At 39.5% G+C, this 23,459-nt stretch overlaps 1 protein-coding gene across 2 annotated transcripts in view; it reads left to right on the top strand.

Annotated features, from left to right (window-relative positions):
- The window catches only part of ERG (ETS transcription factor ERG), a 139,306-nt gene that overhangs the window by 87,326 nt on the left and 28,521 nt on the right, over positions 1-23,459 (top strand). For both annotated transcript variants that reach the window (XM_006146287.1, XM_006146288.3), the window contains exon 4: positions 22,290-22,493. In XM_006146287.1, coding sequence (XP_006146349.1) covers positions 22,290-22,493 — 204 coding nt within the window. The remainder of the gene's footprint in view (positions 1-22,289; positions 22,494-23,459) is intronic.

The following is a 23,459-nucleotide window of genomic DNA, read 5'->3' as shown; positions in this document are numbered from 1 at the left end:
CATCCTCCCACACTATGTCTGGTATCTACAGTCTCAGATGTTTTTAAAAATCTAAAATGCCAGCTGTTACTAGTTTGTAATACAGATTTTAATAATCAGGGTAATTTTTTTAACTGCAGAAGTAATTCAAACCCAACCAAAAGAAATCACTCTTTAGAATTTGAGGGAAATGCCAAGAACTTATTTATTTAGAAAAACTAAAGGTAATAGAAAGAATGATTTAAAGCTCCTCAGAGGATATTTGCTGCATTAAACTAGAAATATAGGACCAGATGGTGGTGTGGTGATTAAGGTGAAGTTCACATAGCTGACTGAATGGTTCGAGTCCTAGATTTGACAGTTTGAAAAACATGCCAAGCACATGTATGAGCATGCTTAAAATTCTGAGAAGAGATTGTGGCATGGCCACACTCTGTGGGGAGTACTTTCCCACTTTCCCTCTTCTGTGTCTCTTCAGCCCGTGCTTGTACCTTATAGCAAAAGTAAAAACAAGAACAACTAAAACAAAGAAAAAAGTACTTCAGAAATAACTAGAAATATAACAGCAACAATGGCAGCTACTCAGCAAACCCTACTTATTATATATTTTGGTTAATAATCTAGAAGCATTATATCATGCAATCTTGGGAAATAAGTATCTTTATTATAACTCCCTTGATGGGGAAAGTGAAGCTCAGAGGTCAATGAACTTTTCTAAGGGTGTACAGCTAGTAAGAGGCCACGCTAGCATTCAAGCAGGTCTGTCTTACCCTTTGACTCCTTTGGTGTTGGAATAAATCTCAGCTGCTTATAGTGTTGTTCGTGGATTCTCTCCTCTCACTCATTCTAGCCATCTGGTCACTTTATGGTTCTACCTCTGAGACTTGAATTTGTTGTTACCTCAGCCTGACACTCTTGATTCTAGGCAGTTCCATAACTCTGTCCTTCATCAAGGCTCTGTTCAAATGTCACCTCCTCAGAGAGGTGTTTCTTGACCACCCGTGTAGAGTTGCCCCAGTCCACCCTGTGATGTTCAGTCTTCTATCTACCTTATTTGTCTTTATTTTATTCACTCCCATCTGTCATTATAGTGTATATTTATGTAAAGGTTTTCTTATTATTTTCCTCCCACAATAGAATGTAAGCCCCACAGAGACCCCAGCTCCAGGGGCAAGCACAGTGGCTGGCATGTTGGCTGGCATGTGGAAGATGCTCAGTGCATATTAACTGAGGGGCGTGTGGGTGAAAGGATCCTCTTCTGGGCTGCACAGCATGAATTACTCCTCATTGTCCAAGAGTAAAAGGTGTGCATGGATGAAAGTGGCACCAACTTGATTCTCTTTGCTCCTGGATCACCTCAGTAAACCTATGTAAGGAGTGATGGTAAAAAGGTCCAAATCCTCTCCATAATATGAAGTTCTTCCTGATCCCACATATGACACATTCACTGGGCTTCTATCGCCTTCCACACAAGGAAGTGCAGCATATTTGGCAAAACATCTGGCCTGGATTTAAATATTATGTTTCATCTCCAGCTTGTCACAGTGTGACTTTTTTTCAAGCCACGTGAAGCTGATTTGATGTAGTTAGGTGTGAAAGGGATCGCCCTTTGGGATCGTTCATTATTTTGAGGCACGTTGTGAGACTTTTGTAGAAACAGTGATGATAAAGTCTCATGTACACATTTAAGGACAAAAATATTCTTAATATTTATCAAAGGGCATTGGCATGTATGCAAAAGCTGTGCATTTGGTGTGACTGAGCACCATGTGACTGAGCACGCCTTACTTACTCCTGTGCCTCAGAGCAGGGTGCAGTTCCTGCTGGGCGGGAAAAGTGGAAATGCAAATGTCCCCAGGTCCCATTCTCTATGTGCAGTGCCTAAAACATGCTTGAGGATAGGCATGTGTCTGGAGGAAAGATGGGGGAGCTAGGATGGGAGCTGTTGCCCCAGACACTGTACTTGAACAGGATGAAGGAGTAGTCCAAAGGAAGCCCACCCAAGTCCACCTCTCCCTTTGCCTTCCTCATTAATAATGTTACTTCTGGGACCAGCAATTGTCCTGGTTATGTTACTGGACTCCCACGTAGTTGAATGTGATTTGATTCCCAGACATAGCGGCTTAAAACTCATGCTGGGTATGTGTGTGTGTCCAAAATCCCTAGAGGAGAATGGAGAAGAGATTGTTGTATGGCCATTGCCCCTGGAGGGGGGGGTGATTTCTTGCTTTCTATCTCTCTGTCTTTTTCTCTCTCCAGCGAAAGCACATACCCTGTAGCAAAAATCTCTCTTAAAAAATATGTATTTTTTTTACATATTTTTGCATATTATTACAACGTTTTCAATTCTCTTGTTCTCTAAGATGAGAGAACCAACCTGAGAAGTCTGCACTGAGGGTCTTTTTCTGGTTTCTCATAGAATCAACATGCAGGCAGTGATGCCTGGTATCATCTTTAACTGGTGAGATTCCATTTCTGTGATGCCATCCGTATGGTGTAATGTCATCAGTATCCTTTTCTATGAGGCTGGGCTTGAGTCTTTCTGCATTAGTCATTTAGAAAGCAGGAGAGGTATCCATGTGGGGAAGAGACAAAGAACAAATTTTTTTGTTCAAGTTTACTTGTTTCCTCCATGAGCAAGAGAGAAAGAGAGAGATATACAAAGGTACCACCAACACAGTCTTTCATGCTACTATCCAGAGACAGCCCCAGAGCACAGGCATGTACACACCTGTGTGTTCAGGGAGGTCGCTGAATATGAACTTGGAACCTTCCCATGTGGAGGTCAGCCTTGCAGAGTGTTGCGTTAGTGCCATACCACTGTTAGCCCACAGCACTTCTTATGTATGATGGGTGCTCATTAAATGTTGGTTGGATGGAAAGATAGTTACTCAGATTGGCTCATACTGAATGTTGGGGTAGAAGGTTTTTTTTTTCCTCCTGGGGAAAGTACACTTTCAGCTGAACCCTCCTTTGGTTGCTTCATGCCAATGCAGGCAGTTATTCAGTTAATGGTGTTTGTAAGAGAGCTAGTTGTGGCTGATTTTGCAAGTTGTGAGCTCTTTCAGTTATTGGTCAAGCTTCATGTGCATGTGCTTATACACATACACACACACACAGATGAATACACACACACACACACACAGCTTCATTACACAACCTGGACAATTCTCCAGTGTGGCCATGAGTTTGCAGGACCTTGATTGGCTGCTGCATCTGCCCCTTTAGCCCTACCTCTAGAATCTAGGCACCTCGCTCAAGCATATTTTAGGCTTGGTATACTCCATGTACACAGATAAAATATTCCAGACCTGGTTCCAACTGGTTGCTACACTAGTTAAACATATCACTTGACATCCATAAAGATAGCTAAAAAAAAAAAAAGAATGAAATCATTTATTATCCCTAAGCAATTGTACCATCCCTCAGCTATATACTATTACTACTATTACTGTCTGAGACATAATAATCTTACTACACGCTGATAGGAAAATTGATGTGTAGACTGAGAGGTGAAACCACAGAGGACTTGGGGTATTGTCTATGTTCAGATAGGGTTCTTGGAACTCAGTTGTGACAAGTGATTAAGTCAACCCTGGTCTTGAAACTATCTTTAGTTAACTAAAGAGCTACAAAGAAACCTATAAAAGATCCCTAATGAACAAATGTATACCTTCATTTGCTATATTTACACTGCCTCTTATTTCTTAATGAATTCAAGAAAGCTCATATAGATAAACACAATAGAATAAGATAGCATCAATTTAAAAATAGAAGGCTCATAAGGAGCACAGACTGAAGTGAGAATACAACTGAAAAACTGAAGCAGGAGTGTGTATAATATATACTATAATATGGTGGGTCTTCAAAAAGTTCACAGAAAATGCATGTGATAAAATACTCTGCAAGGATTTCCATTCTTTTGAGTTCAAAGTAAACTTGGACTTTAATTCTATTTTTCCCATGAACTTATTGAATTCTTTTACAGTACTATATAACACATATAATTTATATTATACTACATAGTATATGCATTTATTTAAATGGAAAACTTTTAAATCTTGCACAATTGCAAATTATAAGTGTTATTTGGTCCCAGTGTTAACAGACAGTGCAAAGAGGATGCTTTAACCAATTACATGACTGAGTGTTCATGAGATAGAAAGAAAACTAAAGTGTAATAGATGGCAGCTAGTAATTCTTAGTCTAGATGTGTTCGTCTTTGTGTCTTAAGGAGGATAGCAGGGACGTCATGAGAAAAGTATTCAACCAGTAGTCACCAGACATTCTGGGGACATCTGGCTTTCACCTTTTTGTTCTATGCCCTCTCAAAGGATATGGGCTAGACAGCAAATCATCTCTCTGCTTTGCAATCTATCTAACTGCTGTACATATCTATAGACACAGGTCGACTTCTCACAAACTGGGTGTTTTGTTACATTACTGTAGATCAAATTATCATTTAGAGAAAGCAACCTTTGTAAGGGAGGGCCTAAGAAGGGTGGTCCTACTAGTGGTTCAGCTTGACTGGAAAGTGTATTTCAAAGTATGATCACAACCTTGCACCAGGATTACCTGGAAAAATGTATTATTAAGAACACACATGTCCAGGCCAGCAATGGTGGCACAACACTAGGAGGATACTAGGTTCATGTCTCGAGATCTCCATGTGCATGCTGGGCATGCATGTGCACGTACTCATGATCCTGCTGCTGAGACTGGGGGTGGATCCAGGCATGAAGACCCTGTTGGGGCCTATTTCTCTCTTCCTCAGTTGAAATAAATAAACAAAGTTTAATAACACACATTTCTCAATGCTCTGAATCTGGTGTGGGTTTGGGAATTCTGCATTATTAACATGCTTGTAAGATTTGGGTGGTTCTAATTTACATGAATACCTCAAGTAAATATTTCTTTAATGCACTTTAATTATTTTAAAATTAATTTTGTATTTATTTATTTATTTTTTTGTCAAAGGGCATGTGTGCTTGTTTGGAGACAGGGGTGGGGTGAGAGAGAAAGAAGGTATTTGTGGTCACACTCAATTACTTTCTCCTTCATTTCTTCATCCCATAATTTGGGGCACATATATACTTAGCATGTCTTTCAAGTCTCTGGGGCCAGGTCTAGAGCCATGATTAACCATGTGGGACTCAGCTCCCTACACACAGCGTTCAACCATTGTGCCATCGGACATATCTACACTTGAAATTACAAGAGGGAAATGGGCAAAAAGAAAGAATAAAAATGATCAACAGTATCATATTGGTATTCTTTTTTTTTTTCCTTAAATGAATGATCTCATCCATTTAGTAAGACAGAATTTTGTGTTCTTAAAGTTTTCCCCTTACGATGCATTTGTGGGGCTGTCATCGGTTGGCATAGTAAATTATGTAAGGTTATGAATCCAGCCACTCAAGGCAGGATCTAGGGCAAATATGGTGTGAGAGCTGAGGAAGCCACTCAGCTCCATTTGCTTGTGTCAGCTCTGAGAGAAGCAAACTGGGAAGAGCACAGGACTAGGCCTGCATCCATGTCGCACATTTCTGTCAGCAGCCAAAGACAATTTGGTACAACTCGGGAACCTGACTCCCAGGTGTTCTCCATTCTTTCTCATTAAGGCTGTGAACATAGATCAATGTTTGAAAGCAGTAGATTCCCATTGTACAAAAGGACTAATATGTTCCTAGAAACTTAAATTTCGTTATGTCTCACAAAATATCTGCCTTCACGGATGGTGTTCCAGGGGTACAAGGAATGCTTCTGTGCTAGGTGTTACGTTTAAGGTACTGACAACGTACTTTACAGTGATGTACTAACCATGTGCTGCCAAGCTAGCAAAGAGGAAGGTACGGTCTTCACTTTTCTTTAAAGTTGCAAAATGCTGACCAAAATGCAATAGGATCTCTGGTTTTAGCAGCTTATAGCATTTTGAAAGATTTCTCTCTCTCTCTCTTTTTTTATTTCCTAAACTAGCTGCTACAAGTATTGAACTTTTCAAATGTTTCTACTTTTATATTTAAAATAACTCACCTTGAGCACAAGCCCTTGTGATAATCAGTAGTCTCAGAGATAAAGAGTGGTGGCCGTATTCTTCTCTTCACTCATTCATTCTTTTCTCCATTAATTCATGCATTAATACATTTGCTGAGCACTTACTATGTTTCAGTCACCATGAACAAAAGCTCTTGTGAGATTTACAGTCCCTTCTTGTTGGCCTCCAAACACTCATGGCTGAAACTACTTGAATTATGTCTAGTCACCTCTACTCAATTTATAAAGTATTCATTGAGTACTGGTTACTCTCACACTAGTCACTGAGGAGATGACCAAAGCCTATTCTAGTAGATAAGGCCCACTCACATGAAGTCATTTGTGACAGAAGAGTGTGTGAGTAAGAGTTAAAATGGGGGACTGGGCCTGATGGTTAAGCAAGCCAGATCCCACATTACTGACCATGCAGTTCAAATCCTCACAGTAGTAGCTCGAAAAACATGCCAGGAGTGTGTGCATGTGTACCCCAAATCCTGCTGTGATGAAGAAATGGAGGAGATTGTGGCATGACCATGCCCTATTGAAGGGTGCTTTTTCCCTCCTCTCCATCTCCTTCTCTATCTCTGTCTCTCTCTGGTGAGTACAAGTGCCCTCTGGCAAATACACTTTTTTAAAAAAGAGTTCAAATGTGTGGTTCAGACAGATGTTTCAGAGTATCTGAGGAATGGAAATCAATATAAGTAAGACAGGTCAGAAAAATATCATCTGTACCCACCATGATGTGATTCCTGAATCCCTTGCAATCTTCACTGTCTTATTCTGCCATGCCCTGCCCTCCAGTGGCTTTGATCTACTCTGCTGCATTTTCACAACACACTGTCTTCATTCATGTTGTTCCCTCAGCTGGAATCCCCTTCATTGTTTTATGATAATAAATCCATCTCATTTTTTAAGACATCTCTGTTTTTTGTTTTTTTGTGTGTGTACTTTTTAGAATTTTTGCCAGAGAGCACATGCTCTTGCCAGAGAAAGGTTGAGAGACAGAGAGAGAGGGAGAAAGCACTCCCTAATAGAATGTGGACAGACCGCAGTCCCTTCTTCATTTCTCCATGCTATTTGAATTTGGGTCACATGTGTATAAATGCTGGCATATTTTTCAAACCATCAAGGCCAGGATTTGAACTGTGGGGTTGGCTGTGTGTGTGCTGAGTCCCTTAATGACCAGGCCATGGGGCCATTCAGGCATCTTTGAAATCCATCCTGTCCAGAAAATTATCCTTGATCTTCTGACTAATTGCTTCTCTTATGACATCTTATCAATTAATTTATCATCACATTTTAATTCATATTATCTAGTCCTTTTATATACTTGCTAAAATGTCAATGTAATATTTAATTTCACAAAGAATTTGAGATGCCTTATGGACAAAATTACTGATAAACATGTGACCCAAGGTACTGATCCTATAGAAATTAGAAATTATCAGTAGTGAGGCCAATAAAAATCCACATGAAAAACCAAGAGCATGTTAAAGGAAGAATGCAGCCATTCTGACCACAGGTTGGCCAAGATGCTGCGATTAAGCTTCCTGTTCAGCTTTGGACTTCCTGGCCACCAAAATAAAGAAAGTGATTTGGGAAATTTTTGTTTTTAAAAAGAAGTTTCAGAAGGAAAGCAGTGTTTATCTTGGCATGAAATCCTAACAGCAGGATCCACAGAATTTTGGCATGTGCTCTACCAAAGCCAAGGATCTGACCACATTCCCTCCACAATTGCAGCACCGTATTTCAACAGCCTATTTCTTATGACATCCTCTGTGAATACAGAGTGAGCTACATTAGAGAACAATCCAATGCAGAGAGATAGCAGATGTCCAGTGTGGGTCTTTGGTGTTCTGGTTTCATGTAAAGACGAGTTTGAAAAAAAAAAAGGGATCAGCAGTTAGCATAATGGCTGTCACTGGACTCCCACGTAGTCGACCACGGTTCGAGTCCTGGATCCAGTGGCTTAAACTCACGCTGGGCACGTGTGCGTGCATTCCCAAGATCCCAAGAGGAGAATGGAGGAGAAGGGATTTCAGTGTGGTCATCCCCCCGGGGGGTGATTTCTCGCTTTCTCTCTGTCTCTCTCTGTCTTCCTGGCGAGCACATGAACTCTATAAAAAAGACTCTCCAAAGAAAAAAAAGAAAAAAAGATTTTGAGTTCTTAGAGTAGTAGAGGCCTGCATAACTTCTCCATGGTCTTCCCCGTATATGATGTACCTGAGTGGGCTCTGAAAGCAGACAGACAACAAATAATAAAAGAACATACCCTCGGACCAAGGCCAGATGGTTGCACACTTTTGTCTTACTAACATTAGCAATGTATAGGCCTGTCTGTTCTATTAGTCTGTAGCTTTTGTGAGGTGTTAGTCATGTCTTTTGTATTCTTTATTATCAGACAAAGCAACAAGCAGATTGCCTGTGAGTGGGAGACAGTAAATGTGACCTATTGAGTCCAGATACAGTCAGCGGGAATCACAAAATCACAGGAATTCTAGGTTTCTCGATGACCTTAGTTTCTGTAAATGTGATAAAACTGAGAAGAGAGGTACAGTGACTTTGCAGGGACTCATGCACTGCTGGGTGAGACTAGAGCCAACTTTCAAGCCTGCTAGGAACCTACTGGTGAAACTGCATTTTTTTCCATCTTTCTTTGTCAGACTCTTGAACAGTCCTCTAGGATCTGTTCCACAATATTTGCATTATGGAATGTGTTTCTATTAGCTTCTATTTAAATGCTGCTATGCTAAGTCAAACAACTAAAGAACCAAACTGGAAACAAACAAACAAAACACTGAAACTCTTAGGTTAAATTAATTATATTTTTAATTTATCAACTGAATAGTGTTTGAGGAAACTGCTGTGGGTTACATGTGAGACTGAAATCATAAAAAAGCGTGATGACAACTGCTGTCTGTTGAGTACGCACTATTGTCAGGCACTTGGACACACACTTTGTAGAAATATTATTGCCTTATTTAAATCCCACAACCACTCTACAAAGTAGGTACTACTTATTATTCTCATTTTATTGGGAGACATACTAGAACTAGAGGCACTAAGAGAGTTGCCCATGTCCCAGCCAGTAATCTGGAGAGCCAGGAGTCTAACCTTGTTCTGTGAGACTCTAGAGTCTGAACTCTTCTTCCCATACTGCGCTGACAGAAATACCCAGGGAAGGACACAGGGAAGTGGAGTGATGAAATAAGTTTGTTAAAATGTTGTGGAGAACCTGCAATGGCCCTTTCAAAAGAGACTTCAGTAAAGAAGGGCAGGGTAGAGGGAATGTTTAAAGGAGTCTACAGTATTGTATAGTGCTCACCTTTACATTTCCACAGTGCTAGTGTTACCTGTTTTTCTTGAAAACAAAAGAGAATAATAGACCTGAGAACAACTTATACATACTGTACACATGTTTATACAAACACATGTTTGTTTGTTTGTTTGTTTTTGTGGAGAGGTTTTCGCTATAGGGCGCGTGTGCTCACCAGACAGACAGAGAGAGACAGAGAGACAGGAAGCGAGAAATCACCCCCCAGGGGGGATGGTCACGCCGCAATCCCTTCTCCTCTATTCTCCTCTTGGGATCTTGGGCACGCACACACACGCGCCCGGCGTGAGTTTTAAGCCACTGGGCCCGGGATGCGAACCGCGTTCGACTACGTGGGAGTCCAGCGACATAGCCATTACACTAACTGCTGGTTCCCACAAACACATGTTTTAAGACTATGTCTGTTTGGTTCATTTTGCGTTTAAGATATTTCTGAGATACTCAGGGGACAGTCCAGTGTTCCTAAAGCTTAGCATGGGGAGTTTCTCCTTAGAGATCACAACATTTGAGTCCTAAACTCAGCTCTGTGATCTTTGAGCTTTCTTACTCTTACCGTTCTTTGTTTTCTTTGTGTTGTTGTTGCTTGTTTGTTTGTTTTCCCCACCAACCAAATAAGGATGATAGTAATGTCTACTTTATATGGTGCTATTGAGATTAATTATGACCATATGTGTAAAATGCTTAGACAGTGCCCAAAATATACCTAAAACATTTCAGCTTTTTAAAAATTTTTAAAAAGTAATTTATTTCTTGTATGAGTGAGAATCAGAGAAAGAGACATCCAGTATACTCTGAGAGATCTCTAGACTTTAACTGGCGACTGTCCCACGTGGATTGCAGTTACTGCTGTACCACTGTTCAGCCCCTGCAGCTCTTCTTTTTATATGTGAGGATAAAGGAATATGCAGAGCCCTGAACTCAAGAGATGGAATTGGCAGACATAAATATCTGTTATAGGTTGAGTTCAGCATATCCAAAACAGTTATGCTGAAGTCCTAACCTCCACTATCTTACTTGGAAATAAGGTCTTTCCAGACTTAATCAAGCTAAGATGATATCATCGGGTGCACCTAATAAAACGAGTTATGCTCTTACAAAAAGGAGAAATTTGGACTTAGATACACAAAGAGAGAAGATGATGGGGAAACACATACACAGGCAGAGATTGGACTGATGCAGTTGCAAGCCAAGGAAGGCCAAGAAATGCCAAGAATTGCTGGACACTACCAGAAGCCAAGAAAAGTCAAGGATGGATTCCACCCAGAAGCTCAGAGACAGCATGCCTTCGATGACACCTTGATTTCAGACTTCCAGTCTCCATAACTGTGAGACTATGTATTTCTGTTTTAAGACATTCGGTTTATGGTACTTTGTTACAACACCTATAGAAAACTCATACAGCATACAGGTTGTAGTTAAAACATTGAGATGGGTAAATTGCTCAAGGATATCTCTGAGGTGAAGAGAATGGTAGACAATGGACAAAGTTTTGTGACACCAACATTTTAGAACAAGAAAGAAGAAAACCTCAGCAGGGAGAAATGTTTGAGTGGAATGAGTCATTCCATTTCTAAAACATGATGAACATCAGCAATGCTGTCATAAGCTAAGGGAGACAACATAGGGAGTTGGAGCAAGGCAAATAAATAAAAACAGAGGTCTGCATTATCCAAAACCTAAATAATCAAGTCAAGAAGAGTTGAGAATGATTTGATCCAGAGAAATAAATTGACATGCTAGAATGTCGAAGGTATGTTTAGAGCCCAGCAAAAATAATTTAGTCATGCACTTTAAAAATAAAATACACAATAGAATCATAGATTCTCAGGCAAGTTGAGGAGTGGCATCTCTCTTACAGTTTTGGACTCTTTCACAGGGTATTGAACAATTCATATGTACAGTTAATTTTTAAACAATTGACTAATTAATAAATGAATGAAGCACAGTATAGTATGAGCCAGATTGATGGCTACATTGAAAATGAATATTCAAAGTAAGTAGGTTAAAAGTATGTAGAGGGGAATCTTGCTTTTAATAAAATAGAGAAATCACAAGGACCTAAAAAACACCTGGAGATACTGTGTAGAATTCAACATCTCTTTTCATGCATAGCTGATCTGGGGGAAAAGTGAATGAACTACTGAGTATTAAAACCAAGAGGGAACTGAGAACTTAGCAGCATGTTTTTTTCTTCATTGCTAGAGAGTGTGTGCACTTACCAGAGAAAGAGAGAGAAAGTGGGGATTGCTATGCTATAATCCTTTCTCTCCTCCACTTCTCCTTTTGGGATTTTGTGCATGCATGCAAATGCACATGGTGTGTTTTTTAAACTGCCTGGTTTGAGATTTGAACTGTTTAGTAAGCCACATAGGATCCAGCCACATCACTGGCTGATCTAGTAGCACATTTTTATGTTGGCATGTGGTTATCCTAACTACACAAACAGTGAAAGGGTACCCAGATGCATAAATTTGTGTTCTATAGGTCCATTAGGGGAAAGAGATGGGGTCTTAGACTTACACAAAGCACAAATCCAGATTTGAACCTCTCTTTTCTCCACATATACACATGTACGCAACTGTGTGTGCCAGCAGATCCTAGGCTAAGAAATTGATATTAAAAAGTTGTCATGACACACTGGGAAGTACTTTCTCCCTTCCCATCCATTTCTCTATCCTGTCAAGATTTTGGACATTCATGCACACATGCCCAGCATAGTTTTTAAGCTGCCAGGGCCAGGATTCAAACACTGTGGATTCAAATCCTGAACCCTTGTGGGATCAGGTTCCCTTAACCAACAAGCCATGGAGCTGTCCCCATTTTCTTATTTTAAGAAGGTATCACAGTCACTGCAGTCTTTAGCAACTACCACACTATCTAGTCAGCAGCCATCAACATCAAGGTAATACCTGCCTCTCCCATAATTGGCAAAATATCTCAACTCACCAAAGGCTCAGATGATCACTAGCATTTTTAGCAGTAAAATATTTTAATTAAGGTAAAGTGAAAAAATAAAAGTCATGAGCTACTGATAATACAAAAATCTTCATGGAGAGACATGTCTTCAAATGAAACTGTATAGTATTCCTGCAGATGAAGACCCACTGATTGGGGCCAGTGGGTGGTATAGTGGCTGGACTCTCACATGACCAACTGCAGTTTAAGTCCTGGACCTGGTGACTTGAAACTCACACCAGGTGCATGTGCATGTGTGCCCAAGATCCTGAGAGAATGGAGAAGGGATTGTGGCATGGCCATCCACTCGGGGGTGGGGGGGTGATTTCTTGCTTTATCTCTCTGTCTCTCTGTGCCTCCGGTGAATGTACATGCCCCAAAACCCACTAATAATTACTTTATAGATCTAATGCACAACAACTAGGAAGGATCAATCTACCTTGACCAAGATTCAACAACAACAACAGATGCATATTTAAACCCACTGGAATGTTAAATGATTAAAATATTGGATAGATGATAAATTTAAATTTAGGAAATAGGAAAGATATAAAAATGGGACCATAAAAGAGAAGAAGAATACATAGAAAAGAACAGGCAATTTTGAAGAAGCAGCAGTAGTAGAACTCCTAGAAACTGTTTGGGTGGATATTTTAAAAATTAAGTAGGTAGATTGAAGAGTTAATGTGAAAAAGCTGAAGAGTGAATTGAAGAAGATAAACATGAGGTTATCACTCAAAGTACAAAACAGTGACAAAGAGATGGGAAATGTGGAAAAATGACAAGAGTTAAGAAAGACTAGATGATAATGTCCTATGCAGATAGAAGTTCCAGAAAGAAAATAGAGAATGAAGAGATGAAATATTTGAAGAGATAAAAGCTAAGACTTTTCCAGAATTGATGGATAACACCAGTATTCAAATATGGAAAGTCCAAGAGGTCAGAGCAGGATAGATAAAATAAGTCCACACTAATCATATTATGGTGAGACTGCAGCATGCTATAGATAAGATACTTTAAACACAACTAGGAAAAAAAGGCAGACTCTCTGAAGAATGACAGCTAATAAGGACAGAAAAGTCTGAACACTGGAACAGAACACATTGGGTAGTAAAAGAAAGTCTCCAGTTGTCAAAAGAAACTGACATAGGACTTTATAGCTATCTGCTGGATTCTTCACCACTTTTGTCTGCCACAGACTTATCTGGTAGCCTGTCAAAGTTGTTGGATACCTTAGAACAACACTACTAATTGAATAAAAAGAGGGCTGGCCCTGTAGAACAGAGGTTAAAAAGCTGTGCATTGGGAATCAAATCCTACATAGCCAGTTACAGTTCAAGTCACAGTGCTTGAAAAACATATCAGGAATGTGTGCTTGCATGCCCCTGAGCCCGACAGGAAGATGAAATAGAGGAAAGAAGATTGTGGTGTGACCATGCCCCACTTGGTGGGATGGGGGTGCTTTCTTTCTCTCTCCTCTCTCTTTGGCAAATAAATGTTTCCTCTAGTAATGTAATAATAATAGTAAAATTAATAAAGCAAAATTCACAAGAATATGAAGAGGACAAATATTAATAGTTCATTCTAATTTATTATGTAGATTAAGAATAAAACAAAGATACTTTGGGCCAGCTCTGTAGTCTAATGGTTTGGGGAGCCAGATCCCACATGGCTGACCATGATTCAAGTCTTGACCCTATCAATCTGAAAAACACATCAAGCATGTGTTCATGTTCTCAAAATCCCAACAGAATGGATAGATAGAGGAGGAAGGATTGAGTCCTGACCACACCCTATTGGGGGATACTTTCTCCTTCTCCCTTTCTTTGTCTCTTACTCTCTTTGGGGAGCATAATCACCCTCTGGCAATAAAAAAAGGATACTTTAGAGTAAAGAGAGGAATTTTGCTGGAAATGCAGTAAATAACAGAAGATTTAATAAATTTTAAAAAGACTGTAAAAGAAGAGAAAGAAATATAAAAATGAAATGTGAACAAAGAAATTGGATAATGTAAGGATTGATCTTAAGAGAAATGACTATAAAATGGCAACCACAGCTTCATACATAGGCAGTAGAACAATAAGGAGGAAAAAAATATTGGACAACATTGTTATTTAAGATTAGAGATGGATAATTGGAATTGAAGCTTTCTAAATTCCTTGCATTATTTGGGGGAAAAGATATATTTGGTGATTAAGTTTAGATTTTGCTTAAAGATGATCAATTAAAGAGAGATAGAATGTTAAGTCATCAAAACAGTAGAGAAAGAAAAAAAAAGGGAATGAAGAAACATTTATCGATTTAATTAGTCACTTGGAAAGAAGAAGCAAAGAACAGATTTAAAGCAGGGGCAGCAGAAAGCACAAGAGGAGGTGGTAGAAACCAGATAACTTCATAACGGTAAATGTAAGTAGCCCAAACTTGATAATTCAAAACAGAGAGTGATGGGCTAGACTTAAAAAAAAATACTCCCATCAGTTACATGCTGCTTACAAAAACATCTTGCATGAAGATTGATAACAAATAGATACAATAGCATACACTAGTCAAAATATAATCAAAGAAAGTTGACAAAATAGAAATAAAAAGCAGACAAAAGGCCCTTTCAGAAAGAAAACATTAATGAAGATACCAGAAATCATTACATACTGAAAAAAAGATTAAATTTATCAAAAATATATGATGACAAATGTGCCTATACATTATAACATAGGCTTGAAATAATTTCAAAGAGAAATAGAGAACTCTACTTTATTGAGAGATTTGCTTTTCTCAGTATTTGGTAGAGGAGTGTCATTAAAACTGCATATACATTACCAGGTTTGATCCAATAGATGTTTATAGAATTCTATACCCAACAATTAGAGAATACACATTTTTTAAACACTCAAGGGACATTTACAAAATTGATCAGACACTAGGTCACCAATAAAGCAACAAACTAGAATTTAAAATATCAATCATATAGACCCATTACTGGCCAAAGTGCAATAAAATCAGAAATTAATAATAAATAGATAAATTAACAGCATCCGTAAATTAGAAATGTAAATGTTCAGAAACAGCCCTGAGATATGTTGTTTTCTAAAGATCAAATTTCATCTCTTGGTGGAGGAAGAATTGTTCAAATTCAAGCCAATTTTCTCTATAGGGCCTGCTTTATAAACCTAAGTCCTGTCTTCGTTAGAAAGCAAAATGTTAAATCTTATTTTTGCAGACTTATGAGTGCCTTGGACAGCAGCTTGGCTCACTGGCCCAGGGCCTGGTTTTATAAACAAAGAACTCAGTAGGCTTGTGATAGGACTTAGTAGTACATGGTTTTTTTTTTTTTCCTTCTTTTTTCCTTAACCAAGGGTGATTTTTCTACCAAGAAACCAGTATTCTACATTGATATTATTCAAGAAAAATGACATTCGGACTTACATTATCACCAATTTGACTCTTATTTAATGCTGCATTTATTCATTTCTCTATAAGGACCCCTGAAATAGGACGTTTGTCTGTGCCGGGCATTTTGTTTCATGAAGGCGCAGTATGTCTTTGGCAATGCAATCCCCTTTTGCCTGATTTAAATATCTACTTAATATTTTCCTGGCAACAGTGGCCTCTACTAGGTCAGAATCCTGTTTCATGGAATTACAAAAATTTTTTTTCAACCTTTTTCCACCCACTGCTTGAACCCTACCCCATCCCACATACACGAAACATTAAAACACACAACTTCAGAATTCTGCATATGATGGTTTGCTTTTATTTATTTTTGAAATTTCAACGTACTGAAATAGAGTTCATAGGCCTCTTCGATATTAACCATGTAATCTAGGATACAAATACAGAGCTTCAGAGAGACGGTGTCTCCCTTTACCCTGAGCTGTAGGAGTTTACCATTTTGGTGTACACAAAATGTAGGGTTATAACATGGATGTTTTCAAAACAATGAGACTAGAAGGCTGAAAACAAAACTACTTATCTTCCACAATGCGTGATTCATCTGACAGAAGTACCTCCGAAATAAAGTGATTAATCAGACTTTTGTATTTAAAGGAAGAAGCTGCCCCGTGATAATAGACTGTTTATTTCATTTTAGCAGAGTTTGCATTGCAAAATCCAGTGCATTGATGCATTCTTTTTCTGCAGTCTGTTACTGTTGGCAAAGCACTTTCACATACATTATCTTATTTACTTTCCGATTCCCATAACATTTCATTTAATTACCTACAGAAAAATAGAAGTAACTCCAGAGAGGTTAACATGTACGTTGAGTCAGAGTTTGAATCAGAGCTCTAAAGTGGGTATTCTGACTTCCAATAAAGATTTTTGTTTCTGTTGCCAAGTTTTCTGTGAGTGGTGTAATTTAAGACTTTTTAAAAAAAATGTTTATTTATTTATTTATTCCATGAAAGAAGGAAACAGAGAAAGAGAGAGGCATCCCCACCAAGGTCTTCATGCCACGATCTACTTCCCGCTCACCCCCCCCTCGAGATCACAGGCATGCTTGTACACTTGGCATCTACAGAAAACCCTTGGGACCTTCCCGTGTGGCCTCAGCATTGTGGAGTGTTATATTACTGCTGCACCATGGCAGCTGGTCTAATTTACGACATTTTTTGATTCTCAGAATTTTTAATAACTCTGAAATTTCTACATAATAAAGTCCAACTTGTCTAGCAAGATACTCAAGTCCTGCCTTGGTTTGACCTTGATTTGTCTCTCTGTCCTCACTTTTTGCTGTGTTCCCTCTGAAGCCCTCCACTACAGCCACATGGAATTTCTCCTTTCCCCTCAACAAGTCAGATATTTCATGCCTCTCTGCAGATGTAGCTGGTCCCAAGCTGTCCCCTTAAACTAAAGGGCTTCTCTACTTCAGTCAAAATTCTCGTTGTTAGTCCAGGCTCAACCAAAGTCTTCCCGGTAAGCCCTTCTCTTTTTTCCTGGTTGAGATCAGTTGTAACTTCTCTGTAGTTCTCTTTCTGCCTGGATAACACAGCTTTAATTCTTCTTTGTCAGCTGTGTTCATAGCTGCTTCCTTCAGTGAATTCTGAGCATGTCTATTTGTCTTGACCACTCTGAATCTCTGGAATACTGGTATGTTTAATAAATGTTCAATAACTCTTACTTGAGTTAAATGTATTTTAGATGTTATCCTGTTTCAGTCATTCTTCAGGTGCTGGAATTCTACACATTGTTTTATAGAAGAAAATGAGACCTGGTCATGAGGTTAGGTGACAGGTTCTGAGCCATACCACTACCCAGGTGTTCACCAAACCTGAACAAAGGCAAAAGTCATGTCCATGCTGTTCTCATTCTGGTTGCTCTTTTCTCCTTTATGTGCATAGCTAGGGGTCAGGGAAGAAAGTAGGTCACTCAGAAAGTGAGACTTTCTGATTCCCTCTCTGTGAGGGCGTGGTGGGGGCGGGGGCAGAGCAAGAAAGCTTTGATGATGTATTACAGGTAATGGAAGGGACAGAGACACTACTAAGGCTCTTGATGGAGTCGAAAGGTGAACTGGGACCAAAGGATGACAGCTGGGACCCAATGCTCTGGCCTGAAACATAAAACCACCGTCTACAGCTACAGTGTCCACACCTGGCCCAGGTAGCTGGGGTGGAGTTCAGAGTGGGCTGTCACTGGAATATCACTTCTCTCCCAGATATTCTTTCTAAGTCTTTACACTGTGAGAGCATTGATGCAAATGCTCCAAAGAGGTGATGAGTGGAGGTGAGGGTTATGAGAAGGGCTACTCCTCCAAGCAGTGGGTGGGGTGTGGGGACAAGAATGGGGGGCTTTGTTTCAGAAGATGGCAGGTGGCTGGGTGTGGCTGTATGGTGGGGAGAGGGTGTTGAGAATGACACTATGAAGACAGTAAGGGCCATATGCTTCATGCTGAGAACTTCTGACTTGTTCCTTGCAAACATCCTCTATCGCAACCTCTCATGTATTCAGAGCAGCCGTGTCCTACAGACAGGTTGGAGACAAATGCCCTCATTTCCTCTACAAAGTGGGCATTTTTTATTTTTAACGTTGTTTGCTAATAAACTTACAGGGCGAAAGTGTGGAGATCAAACCCAAAATATAGGAGTGACCCAACTTTATGTAATTTTATTTTTTTTTAATTTTTGTTAATGGAAAAAAGAAAAAAAAAAGTGAGACCTTAGTCTTTATACCTCAGGAGAAATTTTATAAAAATATTTTAATATGACATATATGTATGTATGTATGTGTATGTATATACTACATGTTTGAAGAGTCTTTTAAAAGTTTATAGAAAATAAGATTAAAGTACAAATTTATCCTGGTACTTTTTTTGAAATTAATGCATAGCTTTTCATGATCATTTTCTACAAACTTTTTGAAGACCTCTGTTACTTAGTCCCTTGTAAGACCTTATTTTGATTCTGAAAAATAGAGAATAACCCACGTATTACATGTTTATTGTAGAAAAAGAAAAATACATTGTAGTGAAAATGAAAAATCTAAAATTCCCCATCACCTTTCCCCTAGAGACAGTGGTTGCCATTTCCTGAAATATCTTGTCAAACTTTCCATGCAGATATTTACAAAACCTAATTGCAATGCAATAATATTTGAAAACTTTTAAGTTTAATCTACCTTGAACTTTTTTTATATTAATAAATTCATTACAGCAATGTAATTCTTAGTTTCTAAATATCAGAGGAAAATCCCAAAGTCTATCACAACTTAACTGTTTCTCTTTTGCTGGACATTTAGGGTGTTTCCAGTGTTTTGCTATTATAAACAACACTACAAAGAACATCCTTGAAAATAAATCATTACGCACATCCTCTATTATTTCCTTAGGATCAATTTCTAGAAGTGGAATTTTTAACAGTGACTATACACATTTTAAAAGATATTTAAAGTGTATTATTGAATTGTTCACCAGAAAGTTCATAGTGATTTAAGTTAATTTCATCAGTTCTCAAGTATGGCTTTTCACTAACTCGAAGTGAGAATTTTAGAGATAAAGACAATGCAGGTTGAGCAATTAGTTACTTAGGTCTTGCACATGATTCACTTAAAGGAAAATGGAATGAACAATAGGAATCTTTAACGTAGGGAGGGAAATAAGCAAAGGAACACAGAAAGAGAGTGACCAAACTTTTTTTTTTAGTTGGGTCATCAGAAAAGTCATGCAGTATTTTTTTTTTGGAGAGGTTTTTCGCTATAGGGCGCGTGTGCTCGCCAGACAGACAGAGAGAGACATAGAGAAGACAGAAAGCGAGAAATCACCCCCCAGGGGGGATGGTCATACCACAATCCCTTCTCCTTCATTCTCCTCTCAGGATCTTGGGCACGCATGCACACGTGCCCAGCGTGAGTTCTAAGCCACCGGGTCCGGGATGTGAACTGCGGTCGACTACGTGGGAATCCAGCGACATAGCCATTATTCTAACTGCTGGTTCCCATGAAGTATGTTTCTGTACAAAAATGTGTCATGATTTTTCCATGACCCAATAGTTGTTTCATTATTTTAGTATGAACCCAGTAACTTCAGGCAATACATTTATGTATCATTTTGAGAATAACTGGTTCTACCATAAGAGAGGAAAATTCATCCCCAGAAAAAAACAATTTCTAGGAGGCAGCTACACCAATAGTTAGTCCTCTCATGTTGCCAAGAGCAAAGCAAAACAATAAGAAAGGCTTGGCAGACCCTTTGTTGGGACTTACAGAGAATGGTTTGGTAGGATTGTAGAAGTCCTTTGTGAGGACTGTTGAACTGACTTCTGCACAGAAAAGATAAAGAGATAAACTAAGGGTATCCTAACATGTTGCTATGAATTATTTTGTGTAATGAGGAATCCTGACAAGGGTGAAAAAGAGAAAAACCTTTAATGAAGACAGTCTGATGTTTTGAACATGTTGTCCCTGAAAGCAAAATCCTGACCCAATGGCAGAGAGCCATCTGGACTTCAGTGAGCAAGACGAGGTTAACCTTCCATGGGCACATTCGATTTTCACAGGTCAGCTACATGTTTCCATGTGTTAGGATCATGAAGGAATAGGCACACCTTCATGTCAACATTGCCATTTGAGTTTTCAGAGATGGTTTTAATTTGCATGCACTAATGATTGGTTGGGAAGGCGTTATAACATTGATTGAAATCCAACGGTAACTGGTCAAGTCGAGGAAACGCACACTCTGTGACCCAGCTGGTTCACATCTCAGTATTTACTCTAAACCTGGGAAGCCAGGCAGTCCATAGTTCTGATTCTTGACTGAAGAAAAGTTCCCCATCCCCTGATATGAGATTAAAACATCTTTTTAAGTCATTTTTTTGTTAATAATGTAGAACTTGTTTGGTCTCACTAATGTTTCAGGAACTAAGATCAAAGCTCTCATTTTACGTACAAAACAGACACAGATGGGGGAGGTCCTCCCCAGTGGGATCCTGCGTGTTGAGAGATGGTGAGATTTCTGCTTCCTGTTCAGGAATCTCCCAGCTCTCAGGACCTGCCTTATTGACTCCTTCAGACACTCCAAAGACCTTTCACAGATGGAATGCCCTGAGGGAGGTCTTGGACTGCATTTCCACTGGGGATCACCTGCTCCTTCTCTCCAGGGCCTTGCCCTCCTCCTATGCTAGAGTCTCCTATGGTAGATGGCAGTGGAGTATGGTGATGTTGCCTTCATTCTGTGGAGTATCTGTGCTCCACAGCTGTGGAAGGCAAAAGCCACTCACCCGCCTGCTCCGGCAGATGCCAGTTAGTTAGCAAAACCAAATTGTCTTCAGAGACGGTCTGGAACTAACAGCTCTTTTAAAATGCAACTCATGGGGCCAGCAGATGGCATAATGGTTATGTCGCTGGACTCCCACATGATCAACCGCAGATAGAGTTCCGGACCTAGTGGCTTCAAACTCACACCGGATGCATGTGCATGTGTGCCCAAAATTCTAAGAGGAGAATGGATTGTAGTGTTGCCGTACCCCCTGGGGGTGATTTTTCACTTTCTGTCTTTCTATTTCTCTTTGTCTCTTTGGTGAGTGCATATACCCTATAGCAAAAATCTCTTTTAAAACAATGCAGCTCATAGGAGATGCTAGGGTTTTGGTCTACCTCATTTTACTTTCAATTCTTTGATCACTGTTTCTCAGTGACTTACAACGGGGTTGTGTCCCTGATAAACGCATCATAAGCTGTAATATCCTAAGTTGAAAATGCATTTAATATGCTAACCTACTGAGCATCATAGCTTAGCCTAGCCTACCTTAAATGTGCTCAGAACACTTACGTTGGCCTATAGCTGGGCAAATCCTCTCATGCAACGCCTATGATAAAATGTTGAATATCTTATGTCATTTATTGAATAATGTATTGAAAGTGAAAAAAAGAATGGTATCAAACTGCAAATTCCTAGCCTGAGAAAAGATCAAAATTTAAAGTATGGTTTATACTAAATGTGTTCGTTTTTACACTATCATAACATCTAAAATCCTAAGTGGAATGATCTTAAGTCTGGCACTGTCTGTATCTGGTACAAACGCTGTTACTATTTTTGCAATCTGTAATTAGCACCTTCTTGATATGTGTTTCTAACTCTTATTTTCACATAAACACACCAGTAGGTTTTTTAAGGAGAGTTTCCTTTATTCTTCCTCATTTTTAAATGAATAAATACAAATGAAAATAAATTTAAAAAATAATTTAGGATACCTCATCCTTTATAGGACATTTTAGATTGTCTGAGCAGACAAGGGGGGGCAGTGAGTAGTGTAAATAATTCTAAACTGCCAGAATAATCCACCTGGAGGGCAATGATCTATGGATGTGAGTCAGTTTTTTTCTTTTCTCAAAGACATTCTCTTGAGTGCAGTTGTAGAGACAGGCACTTTTGGGGCCTTGGGAGGAGGCTGCTCTGGGAAGCTATGACTGGTATGAAATCTCTCCTGGGATGGGACTCAGTCCTGGGCATTTGTCTTCAGGACAAAAGTTGTTGACTGAGTCTATTTCTGTCCTCTTCCAGATCCTACGCTGTGGAGCACAGACCATGTCCGGCAGTGGCTAGAGTGGGCTGTGAAGGAATACAGCCTTCCAGACGTGGACATCTTGTTATTCCAGAACATTGATGGGAAGGAGCTTTGCAAGATGACCAAGGAGGACTTCCAGAGGCTCACCCCCAGCTACAATGCTGACATCCTGCTCTCACATCTGCACTACCTCAGAGAGAGTAAGCGGGTCCCTTTCCTAGAGTACTGATCCTTGTTCTGATGGCTCTTGTTAACCTGAGCGCCAGAAGGTTCAGACAAGTTTGCCAACCACATCTTCTTGCCCTCACTGAACCCTGCTCAGGATCTAAGGGAACTACAGCTTAGGATGTGAGAAACTGGCGAACAAGGCACTCGACAACATCCCCTGGTGAAATGAGAAGCCAAAAGGTCTCTTATACTTAGCTGCCTCCTCCAGGGAAGCCCTTGGTTCTGAGTTCCCTCTGTCTCCATTTTGATTATGTAAGGATTTCTTTTAACTAAGATATGTGCAGAATTAGTTCTTGGCCAAAACTTTAGCTCACATTTGCTGGGTTACAATATTTTTCTATTAGTCCCAGTATATTAGGTCATCAGGAAAATCATGTAATTTTTTCTATCTTTCTATGCGAAAATGTGTCATGACTTTCCTGATGACCAACTATCTGCTGTGCTGACTCTGTAGAAACTAAAAGGATATTCCATATAAAGGGATGCTTAGCAGGCTCCATATTTTTTTTTTCTATTTTAATTCTTAAGGAAAAGTTTACTAGGACCAGTTGAAGTTTTGCTTTTCCTTTTTGATAAAGTTCCCAGCCAACTAAGAAGATAGAATGTTAAAGGGAGAAGAGGCTTTACCTGGTCACACATCAGTTCGTCTCCATGGGGCCCAGCGTGAAATAGAAACATCATGGAAAGGCTCCTACAGAGGGGAGCTATGGAATTTATCTTCCCTAAAGCTAAACCAAGCTCACCTTCATATCCAACCTGGACACACATTTCCACTTCATATCATAAGACTTGGCTTAACCTGACTGAATGGGAATGGCATACTGGTCGTTAGAGGCATGAATCCACAGTGTTTGCTGCATGCTTTAATTTTTAAAAAGTCCAGCATGATGAGAAGGGAACAGTAGCAGCAGTGTGACAGGAGGGCGGGCTGGGGCCCC

Source organism: Tupaia chinensis, unplaced genomic scaffold (assembly GCF_000334495.1).
Source record: "Tupaia chinensis unplaced genomic scaffold, TupChi_1.0 Scaffold000175_1, whole genome shotgun sequence".
NCBI lineage: Eukaryota > Metazoa > Chordata > Mammalia > Scandentia > Tupaiidae > Tupaia > Tupaia belangeri.
The sequence above is the reverse complement of the archived record's forward strand: the minus strand, read 5'-3'. Positions and strand labels throughout refer to the sequence as shown.